Source organism: Delphinus delphis, chromosome 19 (genome assembly GCF_949987515.2).
Source record: "Delphinus delphis chromosome 19, mDelDel1.2, whole genome shotgun sequence".
NCBI classification, from domain to species: Eukaryota; Metazoa; Chordata; class Mammalia; order Artiodactyla; family Delphinidae; genus Delphinus; species Delphinus delphis.
Genome location: NC_082701.1, coordinates 42,873,659 through 42,887,095, shown reverse-complemented (window position 1 = coordinate 42,887,095; position 13,437 = coordinate 42,873,659). Strand labels below are relative to the sequence as shown.

The following is a 13,437-nucleotide window of genomic DNA, read 5'->3' as shown; positions in this document are numbered from 1 at the left end:
CTTACTTTTTCCTGTTACTCAGCAGGCTATAGTAGCTACGAAGAACCTGGAAACCTGAGGTTGTGTGCTTTATTTTTTGAGAGAGCTTAAGGCAGAGCATAGCTCCCCAGAAATCAGCGGCAGAGATCTGTGTGCAGGGAGAAATGCTAGCCTCAGGGCGCCCTAACTTCCAACCCGGGGAGCAATCCAAACTCGGAGGCTGGCGGGGGACGGGGAGTCTGAGGTGTTGGTGGGATGGGAGCGGATGCTCCCGGGTCAGCTCAGACTCTCTCCGGCTACCACCAGAGTCCGAGTCGAGGTGAGCCCGGCGGCGTAGAGGGACGCGCGCCTCGGGGCCCGGAGGAGTTAGGTGACGTCACCTCCAGGAGGACTCGCTTTTTCATTAATGAAACCGGCCGGAGCGGGCGCATGCGCCGCAGGCCCCCTTTCCTCTCGCTTCCCCCTCCCCTTTCCCAGCCGCGCTCTCAATCTCGAGCTCGCTCGCTCTCCCTCTCCCCGGGCCGTGGAAAGGATCCCACTTCCGGTGGGGTGTCATGGCGGCGTCTCGGACTGTGATGGCTGTGGGGAGACGGCGCTAGTGGGGAGAGCGACCAAGAGGCCCCCTCCCCTCCCCGAGTCCCCCTCCCCCGTCCCCCTCCCCCCAGCCTCCTCGCCAACGCCCCCTTCCCCTCTCCCCCTCCCGGCCGGGCGCCGGCCACCCATCCCCACCCCCGTGGGAACGTTCGGCGCCTGCACTCCTCAGACCCTCTCTTCGCCTCTCCCCTCACCTCAGCCCCCGCTCCCCGCCCTCTTCCCGGCCCTGGGCGCCGGCCGCCCGGTCCCTCCGCCGCCCCCCGGCCGCGGGGAGGACATGGCCGCGCACAGGCCGGTGGAATGGGTCCAGGCCGTGGTCAGCCGCTTCGACGAGCAGGTAACGGGCCCTTGGCCGGCGGGAGGTGGGGACGGAGCGGGGGTGGGGACGGAGTGGGTGAGGGGAGGAAGGAGCGGCCGCCTCCCCCGCGGCCGCCTCCCCCGCGGCCGCCTCGGGCTCTAGAGGAAAGACTGGGGGGATAATTGGGGGTGGCCTAGGGGGGAGGTGCGGCAAGGAAGGGACAGCTGGTGGCTCGAGCTCCCCTTCCCTCCTAAGTCGGGGGTGGGGCCTTTTCCCTGACCACCCCTCCGACCCTCCATCCCCTTTATCCTAGCCCTTCCGCTTGCTAATAGGGATGAGTGACCTGGGGACGCTTCCAGGGGCTCTCCATGTGGATTTAATCATCCCCCCCTTACTATTTTTTTGTGAACGGAGGTGGGTAACATTTAGGGGTTTCCTCTTCCCTCAGTGGATCTCCTAACTGGGGGTGAGTAACTGAAGGAACCCCCAAGGCCCGTCTTCTGTACCCCCAATGGGAGAACGATAACATCCCGCCCCTCCCCCAGTTTCTTCAGCTTCCTCTCTTGGAGGGGGAAGAGTGGAAGAAAGCAGGGAAAGCACAGGTTTTGTTACTTTCTGCTCCGTCGTCTCAGCCCGCCCCGAGAGCTCCGAGTGCACACACTCTGCACGTCTTTTTGATGCCCCACACGGGCGTCCCCCCATACCCTGATAAGACAAGACTGGCTTTTACATTGCCGTTTGCAGTGGAAACCATGGTTCTGGTTCCCTCCTGCTTCTGAAATATTTTTCTTTTTTTTTTTTCCCCTTCCTTGGTAGTTGCAGTTTCCCCCTTTATTTTCTGCCAGAGATCTGAGAATGTGAATGTTGCTTTCTATAGTGGGAATCTTGGGGATTAAGGGGAGAAGAGTGAAAGGAAAGTGGGAAACTGCATCTGAGCCACTGACAACAGAGAGCAAAGACAGCTGGGAAGTGGTCCTGAAGCCGTTAATTCTGCTAGTGTTTTGTTGTTTTTTTAAACTCTCACCTCTTAGCTGACAAGAGAACTTTCATTGAGAATATTTGAGATGGAAAAAAAAAGTTTCATAGCTTGGAGAGGTGCCTTTTTATTCCCTGAGCTTCAACTCTAAATCCTGGGGCTGATCTGAATGAATGCACCCGGAGCCTTTTGTTAGTAGGATTTAGTTTAACTTTGTGTTGCTTAGGTAGTTGGGGATCGTTTAAAGGGATGCTTTTTGCAGCTGCAGTTCTACCATGGGCTTCCTGTGATGGGGGAACTGTTTGAGATTGAGTCAATCTATTTTGTTTACTGGATATAATCATAAAACTGATTATGGGAGCTGAATGGGGGGAGGGCTCCACTTTTATTTGATCCATAAACATTTTCTTATGGGACTCATAGTGTTTCTGACCTATCTGAAAGATATTTGGGAATAGGCAGAGGAATTGAGAAGAAATTTGAGAAGAAACTACTTAGATAAAATAGAATTATTTAGCTGTCAGAGACTTCAAGTTCTTTCACACATCCTTATGCTTCCAGACCAAAAAGTATGTAAACGACTGTGCTACTCATCTGTTTGAGGAAGTGAAATGTTACTGCATGTATTGGATTGTATTATTGATAGAGCCTTAGATTTAAAACTTGAAAGAAAAGACTTTCTCTGTGTAATTTTAAAAAAGGATTTAAAAGACCCACAGAACCCCAGAGCTGATCTGTGTGGACAGTTTAATCTGGGTGCGGGAATTTGATAGATTCACACCACGACTGTAGTTTCCAGGTTTTTCTTAGTTAAAAATATTTTCCAGTTTTTAAACTTTATTTCTTCACTTCTTACCTGTTGATCTTTAGGCTTATCTGCCACATATGACAAACATAGTTTTCTATATTTTACAAGAGGAATGATTTTGATTATATGCCCAGTAATGCAAGTAAATTTTTCCTTCTTTTTGTCCCCGGAGTTAAAAGACCTTAGGCTTTGTTGTTTGCTTTGTTATGAATATTGTGGAATCAAACTCACCACCATCTGTTAAAAAGTAAGGATGTAAGAATTTTAAACAGAAGCATTAAAAAAATATATTCCTTAGGTTGTAATTAAGAGAAAGATCCATAGGACAAATTATTCCTCACATTTTTCTCTTACAAGGTTAAAGCCCACTGACTTTGAGATGTAAAAGTATAAGAGTTTCGGTGTTTAACATAAGGCATTTATATACATTAACTTATTATAGAAGTAATAAACGTTTAATTCAAATTAGAGTTTACCTTGAGATTGGAAAGCAAGAAAACTAAGGCTCAGAGTGGTTAAATGACTTTCCAAGGTCACATAGCAGACCTAATAATAAGAGCCTCAGTATGAAAAGCATTGAATGCTGGACAATCAGGAATATTTTTTCTGATAAGTATCCCATAGGATTTGTTTTAATAATCCAAAAGTATGGTTAGGAGAGAAGAATTTATCTTTTTATTTAGGGGGGAAAACAACCTGCATGTAGTGAGAGATATTTGTATGAGAGTCTTAAGCATTTCAACTATGTCTAAAAGTTTTAAATTTTGGATATATTGACTGTAGTTTGTTTCACTCGGTCCAGGGGTAGGTGGGCTGTGTCCTTTTATTATAGCTAAGGCATGTGTTGAGGCAGAGATCATGTGCAGGCCTAAAGATGGCAGCTCTATTTATGATTGAATTGATGTTTTGGTTGGACTTCTAATATTTGTGGTGATTAAAGTAGAAATGCATTACTAGCCGCTGTTGATTATGTGTTGTACTCTGATGGGTATTGCTCAGCAGCTTGGTGCAGTAGACCCAGTTTAAGCAAGTGGTAGTGTTCCGTCTTGACATTTTGAGCTCAAGTCCTTGTTTCCCAGTGGGTAAAATAAAATTCCTGTAACCTGCTGGTATTGCAACTAAACCTAATATTTATGGCCTAAGTTGAACAATTCTTAACAATTTGAAAAGTAAGTACTGGACTTCCCTGGCAGTCCAGTGGTTAAGACTCCCGTACTTCCACTGCAGGACATGCGGGTTTGATCCCTGGTCAGGGAAGATCCCGCATGCACAAACAAACAAACAAAAAGTAAGTACTTTCTTGATTAGGGATGGGAGTTGTGAAGGTGGGCAGCTAGAAAGCTGAATGGATAAGTTATATCTTCTGCTGCTTCTTAACCTGCCTTTATGGTGCTGAGTGGTAAGTTTCTAAGTTGAAATTGGCAAATTTTAGGTGTGCAGCCTTAATTTGTGGCTCATTATCCAGGTTGCTTACAATGAGAGGGAGAACCTTCTTACATGCCTCACCTAGCTCCATATGCCCCACCAGTCTCTGTAGGACTTTGTTCCTGGAAAGGAGTATAGGAAAACTGGTCACATGAAGGTTTTTGTTTTAAGAAATTGAGAGACGATATCACCAAATGATTTGCTTAAGTTCACTTACGCACTTACATTTTCCATATCTGGTCAAGTAAAAATGGTATATAAAAAGCCAAAAAATAACATTTTAAAGAACATGTTAGAGAGTAAACCCTGATTTTTTATTTTTAATAGTAGCATATTTGTTGTTGTAAATTGAACGCTAATCGGAATGTCCTTCGAATATGTGGTAGAAAATTCACGTTATAAAATGATTGGCAACTGTCTTTGAAGTTACAAGCTACATGTTAGTTAGCCAGATACATTTGTAAAACTTTGAAGTCATTTTGGATTTAAAAAAAAAATCTCCTTAGCTTTGTTCTTAAAGCTTGTTCTGCGTTTGTAAGGCCTTATAAGTAGTTGAAAATGAATATTCTTTTGACAAGGGCTGTGTTATGGTGAGTGAGAAAAATTGCTTACTCTTTATTCTGGAACTCATCTTTTAAAAACAATTTCCAACTGGTCCTCAATTAGTTCTCTGTGTTCCCTCACTCCCCCCACCTTATCTAGCATCTAATTCAGTCTTTCTTTATGTGAGCGCCTTCCTTTTCACCTTCAAACTTAGATTTTTTTTCTTTTAAACATTTACTTGGTCCTGTAGCTTTCTGTGTACAGATCAGTCTTCTTCTTCCTTTGTTGCCAGATACCTGCTGCCTCTACTGTTTATCCACCTATATCCTTCAGAACTCTCTGAAAACTAGCTTTTGCCTCTTCTTTCCTTCTGGATTGCTTCTTTCCAGAAAGTGATTTCTTCTGGCAAAACAGTGGTTTTCTGATCAACTGTAATGCCTCTGTGGTGTTCCATTACCCCTGGAAATCAGTCTCCTCGAATTCCCAAGACACAATACTGTCTTGTATGTACGCTTGCAGATCCTTATATGTTGATGTTCTCATCAATCCTTGTGCTTTCTCTATCATACCATGCTGCCCATTGTTGAACTGCGGTTCCTAAATGAGGGTCTGAGTTTTGTTCTGCTATTTACAGCCTCAGTCTTTATGCTAGCCATTAGATCTCTGTGGATCCTAGATTTCCTCATCTGTTGGAATTGACTAGAAAATCTGTACGATTTCTTTCCAGTTTAAATATTCGATGATTTTAATACTTTAACAGCATCTACCTATGCCACAACAGTCTATCGGGAGCTGACCCCACTTAATTTACCTAACGTTTTCTCATTATGCCTCAGTGTGCACCTGTGTTCCAGGCAAGCTGGCTTAGTCTCTTCTGTGTATGTCAAGCTTATTCCTGCTTCTCAGCCTTTGTTTACACCAGCCCCTGCCTAAATGCTTTAATTCTGCCTTTATCTTTTTTTTAATTCCTGTCCACACTTAAATGGGCAGCTCAAGCTTCATTTTTCCCACGAAGTCTTTTTAGACTAAACGCACTGCAGCCTCACTTCTTGGTGTGCTTGTCACCTGGGGTTCTACAGAACCCCCCTTTAACATGTCTCCCTTTGGGAGGGTAGGTTGAACATAGTTTAGCATTGTTTTCTTTTATCTTTTTATCAGATAGAGTATAAACTTTCTTAAAAGCAAGAAGCCATGGTTAGAATTCCCCTAATAGTCACCCCAGGGCCCAGCACAATTAGAAGCACACAGTGAGTCATGGATGGAGTGTTTTTCATATGATTCCTGGTTCAAAGGTAGACTGGCTAAAAAGAGTGGTAATTTTGGCTTTGTTTTAAATGTAAATAACTGAATTTTAATTTAGTGTTTATGGTAGCCTCGGTCTTATTAAGTTAAGTGATATTTTAACTAGGAATAGGTTTTTAAGAAAAGAGAGCTTTAAGGAGGAACTTGTATATATTTATATTTCCTCCAACAGAGCTAACATTTTAAAATCAAGTTTCAGATCCAATTAACTACCTTTGTGATCTTGAATTTGTCATTTACTTTTAGTGGCAAGTCTCTACATAAGGAAATTTTTTGCAGTGGTCTGATAGGATAATGAATGTGAAACACTTTGAAAAGACTAAAATTATTCAGATGTAAAACTGATACATTTTCTTCACTGCTGACTGGTTATTATGTTTTCACTAAATAAAGGAGATTGACTAGTCTCTGGATATGCCCCTGTATGTACCTTGGCCAATATATACCTTACTTTAGCATTCACTGACGAATACTTAGGGTACTGAGAGGGTCCCTAGGATGACTATAATCGATCTGTTTTCTTGTTTATCATCTAATTTGTGGCATACATAATATAAAGCTCTTCAAGTTTGGGAAGTGTAATAGAAAAATGTCATAAGGTGTGTGTGACTTGGGCCAGCAATATTGTTATATTAGATTTTAAATATTTCTACAGTTTTTGACATTTTTGACCAATAGGAAATTAGAATCTTAAATCTTTTTTTTTTTTTTTTTTTGTGGTACGCGGGCCTCTCACTGTTGTGGCCTTTCCCGTTGCGGAGCACAGGCTCCAGACGCACAGGCTCAGCAGCCATGGCTCACGGGCCTAGCCGCTCCGCGGCATGTGGGATCTTCCCGGACCGGGGCACGAACCCGTGTTCCCTGCATCGGCAGGCGGACTCTCAACCACCGCGCCACCAGGGAAGCCCCCTTTTTTTTTTTTTTGGATGTAATTAGCATGGAGAATTTTGTCCTTAAAGAAAAGGTTAGAGATATACTATAATAGTAAGCATGCCTTAGTTTTGCATCTTTGTTCTCTAAATTAGACTGCTGTGGGGTATTTTTGTTTTATTTTCATATTTGTTGTTATGGTGTTCCATATAGACTCTCTGTTGTTGCATTATAACAACATACTTTTCAGGGTGAGCAGTGTATTAAAAATGTGTTTTGCACATGTGTTCACTAGGCCTCAGTCTACTCTTCATTGGGGGTTTTGTGTGTGTCTGTATGTATATAAGACAAGGGATGGGAGTTATAGGAAGGCTCATTTTTTAAAGGAAGTTTAAGGAGAATGTTCTATAGAAGAAGTAGAAGGGGAGATTTGTGGTCAGCTTAAACTGTTAAAAGGCTTAGAATCAATACTGAAGTAGAATATGGGCATCTTAAGCCCTTTGCTGAGGATTGACTTGGATTTATGAAAAGCATTGGCTTATTCCGTCTGACATCTTTTAGAATACCCCATTTTCTTGGGTGTGGAGAGGGAAGGATGAGACAAAGTCTGTTTTGACCTTGAAGAATAGAAAAGTTAAGGTGTTTTTACATTGTGGTGACTGTGAATTAAGTTCAAGGTTTCAGCAATTTGTAAATTTCTGTTTCATACTGTGTGGTAGCGCCTTCAGGAAAACAGAGCACACTCAGAGGTTGTGCTGAAGAAAATTTTAATGTTGTAGAATATAAATAACTGGAATTGATAGTGCCTCCAATAAACTCTATCCAGGTGCCTGCTGTCGGTGGCATATTTGACCACTTCAAATGTTATATGCCTGAGATGTGTAGTTACCTTCTTTGGTTCTCTGAGTGGCTTTTGAGCCATTGATTATGTCATCAGAAGGGCTACTGTTAAGACAAGAAAGCCCCAAGCTCATATGGAATCCCATGCTGTTATGATGAAAAGTTGGAATTATCCTCTAAACTTTACGTATTTTTGCTATAATTGGTACTAATCACTTTGCTGTAGCAATAACTTGAGGTGCAGACTTACAGATTGCATGTTTTCTTTAAACCACTTAGGGTTGCCACTACGGTCTACAAGCTGTTGCCTGACCCTATTCATATTTTATAGTTTGGAGTGTCTTATCCTGTTGGATTTCAGAGAACTTACTTAACTTTTTCTGGTGAAATCCTCACCCCCTCCATTTCACATCCCCCAAAGCAGGGTGTTGTGTCTAGTGCAAGAGGCATGAAGTTAAGTTAGTAAATAGCAGGACTTTTAGAAATTTACTTTAAAGGACTTTTATTTAACTTATTTTAAATCATAATTTTATATCCAGATAATGGCCTTGTGGATAATTATGGCTATAAGAATCTCAAGCGACCCTTTTCTGTTTAATTGTTGGCAGCTTTCCTTGGATAGTCCTCATAGTCATTTGGGCATGACTATGCCCATTTGGGCATGACTCTTACTGCCTCAAATTTGTGATGGCACGTAGTATACTATGTAGTAAGAGAAAGAGCTTTTGACTGTGCAGTTTTCAGAGTGACCTTGGGTAAGTCAGCCTCTCTGAACTTCAGTTTTCTGTTTTCATCTGTAAAATGGGGATAATATCTGCCTTACTTACGTCATGGGCTTGTTTAGTGTCTTAGGTGTGACTCTTTTATGTGAAAGGAAGCTGTAAATAATCATAAAAGTGTATTGCCATGATTATTATCCTGTGCAGTATTTTTTCTATCTTTTCTTTATATCAATAGTTTGGTGATTATTATTATTTCTATAATGCATGAAAAAAAACTAGAGAGGCAAAGCAACTTGTTCACAATCATATGACATGTAATTAATTGAGTTTAAACTAGAGTGTGGGTGTCTTAATCCTTAGAGCAGTAACTTTCAATAAATAGAGCTTTATAAAAAGGCCTAAATTTTGTGAACAGATAGCACAGATATGTAGAGTGAGGAAAGTATTATTGCTTCTTCACTCAAAAATGACATGTTACGTTTTACCTTTTATGTTCATAAGAGAGTATCTGGAAATCTTTTTCGATTGGTTATGTGTTAGACATAAGTTTTTTTTTTTTACATCTTAATTGGAGTATAATTGCTTTACATGGTGTGCTAGTTTCTGCTTCATAACAAAGTGAATCAGTCACACACACACATATGTTCCCATATCCCTTCCCCCTCTCGTCTTCCTCCCTCCCACCTTCCCTATCCCACCCCTCTAGGTGGTCACAAAGCACCGAGCAGATCTCCCCGAGCTATGCGGCTGCTTCCCACTAGCTATCTATTTTATGTTCGGTATATATAGACATGTTTTAAGCATTATATACTGATTTCATTGTTTATCATTCTTCTTTTCACCTTATCAAAGCTTCTCTTGGCTGTTAGAAGTTGAAACATTGTTCCCTTTTATTTAGTTTTATAACATTTTATAACTCACTGCAGATTTTTAGGTGAGGAGAGTTGAATTCTGAAGGTGAGAGAGTAGAATTTGTGAGCATACCAACAGGAATGTATAATTATAAATATGAGATTATGTTTTTATTTCATTCTCTTATCTGGCATTTTACAGTCAAGTTTTATAAAGTTGCTTTTCATACTCTAAGAACATTCCATTTAGGATTTGATTAAATTTGAGACAACCTTTTAAACTTTGGTAGTGTTTGAATGCCTTGTTCTGTTGGATTTCTGGGTCTTTCTTTTTGTCTGTGCCCGTCTGCTTTCCTTCCTTGTTTCCTTCCTTTGTCTACTTTTTCAGCTCCTTCCCACTCCCATCCCCAATAACAACTTTCAAATCATTCATCTTGTCTTTTGGAGTATCTTTCCAAATCTCCTGTCTTTATCAGTGCCTTTCACTTCTGTCCCAGCTCAGGGCTGGGAAGATGTTTTAACTTTACGCTCCAGGCAGGTCTTCTTCCTTTTGGGTAATGGACTAAGGGGGAAAGAAAAGAAGCATTTGTATTTCCTGTTATGTTTCAGGTTTTGGTCTCTGATAACTGAATTTACAGTAGGGAATGGGAGAGATAGAAAGCATTGTTTTGGTTAAATGTTGGTAACAAAGATCAGTGAAGACCTGTGGTCTGGTTTCTGCCCTAACACGAACTACCTTTGCTATATTATATAAATCTCTTCAATTCTGAGCTATTTCATTTACTGAATGTTAAACATGAAAAATACAATCTGACAGTCCAAAGCTTTTATAATTCTTAAAATGGGTTGATGTTTGTTTCATTTTTTTAGAGCCAGTTGTTTTGACTAAGAAAATAATTGCAGTCACTAATTGATTAGTGACAGATCCTTAGTTAGAAGGAATCTGAGCTTACTTAAATCCACTTCTGAAATAGCCCTGACAGAAAATTGTTCAACCTCTACTTGGACATTTATTAAAAAAAAAAAAAAAAAAAAAAAAAATAGGGCTTCCCTGGTGGCGCAGAGGTTGAGAGTCCGCCTGCCGATGCAGAGGACGCGGGTTCGTGCCCCGGTCCGGGAAGATTCCACATGCCGCGGAGCGGCTGGACCTGTGAACCATGGCCGCTGAGCCTGCGCGTCCGGAGCCTGTGCTCCGCAATGGGAGAGGCCACAACAGTGAGAGGCCCACATACCACAAAAAAAAAAAAAAAAAAAAAAATAGAGTGGTAATTCGTATTCATTGTAGGAATATGAAATGTAACAAAATCACAATAAATGAATAAAAGTCATTTATAATAGCACAACTCAGAGGAGAACCACAGTTAAAATTCTGAAATTGGACCCCTTGGGTTTGAGTTCTTGAGCTTGGGCTCTGCCATTGCTTACTAGTCCTTGGCCAGGTTATTTAGCTTCAGGCTTCAGTTTCTTCACTTGTAAAAAGGGGTCAATAATAGTACTTACTTCACAGAGACTGATGTGAGATTTATATTAGGAAATACATGTAGAGCACGTGGCATCGTTTCTGGCAGTAAATGTTAGATACTATTGCTTTTATTAGGTTGTTGGGATTGAATGAGATACACTGTCTTATAATCTGCTCTTTTAACATAATATAACGTGAGCATTTGCCCAGATGATTATACTTTCTTTTACATTATTTAAAAATTTAAGGTATTATATGTAATTGTTATTTTTTCTTAATATTTTAAAAATAAATTTTGAATTTTCTACACTGAATATGTATTTTTATAATCAGAAAAACAATCGGTAACAAAGCAAATAAATGTTACTTTATAAAATGTAACTGGAATGTATTAATGTAAAAAAAAAATCTCAGTTTTTAGCAGCGTAAGGTTAACATAAGAGTAGGATCAGAATGAGGTGACTATAATAAAATTATTAAAGTAGAAGAACTTGTTACAGTGCCTTCAGCTGTCCAGGTGAGAGGGGATCATGACCTGCCCACAAGAGAAGCCTTCTTGACAGGTCTATTGATTTCAGAGTTTTCAAGGATGGTTGTATGGTTGTACCTCACAAAATTTGACCAGTTCCTCTACAGACAATAGGATAAATCCTTTTTTTCCTGTCTGTTATAAATAGTACTATGCTGTGCAATCTTATTTTACCCTTTGGGTACCCTTTGTACCCTTTACTACAGCCAGATGTAGTACCCTTGGGTACTACATCTCAAGGTAACACATTCCATTAGTAGAATTGTAATTGTTAGAAACTGTCCCTTAAATTGAGCCTCCTCTGTCTTATTTGATCACTAAACATTCAAGTTCCTATTATTTGTGGTAGATGCTGAGCACTGTGGTAAATGCTGCGGAAATAAAAACAAGACATGCTCTTGGTCTCAAGGAACCTAAAGTCTAGTAAGAGAGAAGGATGAAAAGAAAATTATGGTGAATGTTATGATGGATGCATAGGATACAATGGGAGTGTGTGAGAGGAGCACTTAATTTAGACTGGGCAGCCAGGGAGAGCTTGACAGAAAGTGAAGCCTGAACTAAGTTGTGAATCTTGTAGGTTCTTATATGCGATACTAAAATGTTTAAGCTCTCATTTGAAGATTTTGGGTGAATGTAATTTCATCTAATGGCTTATGCTTTGGTGGGAGAGGTTGAAAAATATAATAAAGGGAAATGTGGAATGAAGTACCATAGGAGGTAGAAGAAGATAGGGATCTAAATTCAGGTGGTGGATTTAGAGACTGAGATGGTAGAGAAGGAAAGAATGGGTTTGGTTTATAATAACTGTTGGGGTAAATGAGAGAGAAAGTGCAGTTTAAGGGCACTTAGCAATATTGGGCAGTATTAAGGACTCAGCTGAGTTTGGAGACAATGTCTTTGTTATGGTAATAGTCACTAGAATTGAAGGGATCAAGGAGTGTTGAGGACCAGTTGTTGGATAGGTGGTCCACCTTGACATTGAAGTCACCTAGATTAGGGTTCCCAGATTTAGCAAATGGAAATATAGGATGCCCAGTTAAAGGAGAATTTCAGATAAACAGTAAATGTTTAGTGTAAGTATTTCCCAATTATTGCATGGGATATAGTTACACTAAAAATATTACTTATGTTTATTTGAAATTCAAATTTAATTGGGAGTCCTGTACTTTATCAGGCAACACTCACCTAGATGGTAATGGATGTGAGGTAGAGGAAAAACTGAGCCAGGAGTCAAATTGTTTTGATGATGAGGAAGATACCTAGAAAATTTGTAGGTGACTGTGACAAGGTTTGTTAGTGAGTAGCACATGATTCATGAGCCTCAAGGAAGAGTGGGAGGAGTAGAAAAGTTTGGAATTTGGCCTCCTGGAGTCTTCTATTCATTGTTCCTAATTCTATTCTCTATAACTCTTCAGAATGTTTGTCTTTTTACATAAAAAATGTTGGAAGACAGATCTTAAGTATTCCTCAGGTTTGTCTCCCCGACCCCGAAATATATTATTCATTCAATTATTTATAGTATAAATTGTTAAGATATTTCACTGTCATGGTTGCTTTTTTCTCTTGGTGCAGTGGTGGTCAGTATTCAGGCATATCATTTGTCATCCCTTTTCTAAGTATTTTTGTATATGAGGGTGTTATGTGAGACTTTAAAAAAAGGCTTACAAAATGCTGAACTTCAGGTACTCTGTATTTTGGGTATTCATCTGATTACTGGTGAAGTTAACCTATCAAAGAACATGTGTGTGCATGTGTATTTTTTTTTAAGTTTTATTATGAAAAATTTTAACATATACAAAAATAGAGAGATGATTATAAGTGAACCCCCATGTACCCATTACCCAGCTTCTACTTAGTTTTATTTCATCCATAGTCCTACCCCTTTCCTGCTCTGTGCGTTTTCATTATTTTGAAGCAATCCCAGTTATCATTTCCGTGTGACTTATTCTTAACTCATGCTGACCTTAAGAGCTATGCGATATAAATACAGTACTCAGTGGGGAAGGCTTGAGTTTGAGTCATAATTGTCTACTGAGGAATGAGTTAACCTGGGCAAGTCAAGCTATCTGAGTATTTTGAAGAGTGTGTATGAGGGTTGGGGAGGAGACATATGCTACCTGCTCTTTTTCACAAATCAAAGATACGAGGGAATGTATGTGAAGGTAGTTTGTAAACTTGCTTTACACAGGTAAGATTTCATTATTGTTAGTAAATAATGCTTCCTTCTGTAAGTGCTTA

At 40.3% G+C, this 13,437-nt stretch overlaps 1 protein-coding gene across 5 annotated transcripts in view; it reads left to right on the top strand.

Moving 5' to 3' along the window:
• Positions 1–679: 679 nt before the first annotated feature.
• Positions 680–13,437, top strand: part of NF1 (neurofibromin 1) — a 251,530-nt gene continuing 238,772 nt past the window's right edge. For 3 of the 5 annotated variants that reach the window (XM_059996363.1, XM_059996364.1, XM_059996365.1), the window contains exon 1: positions 680–910. In XM_059996363.1, coding sequence (XP_059852346.1) covers positions 851–910 — 60 coding nt within the window. In that variant the 5' untranslated portion in view covers positions 680–850. The remainder of the gene's footprint in view (positions 911–13,437) is intronic. The other 2 variants (XM_059996361.1, XM_059996368.1) reach the window with 2 other exon arrangements.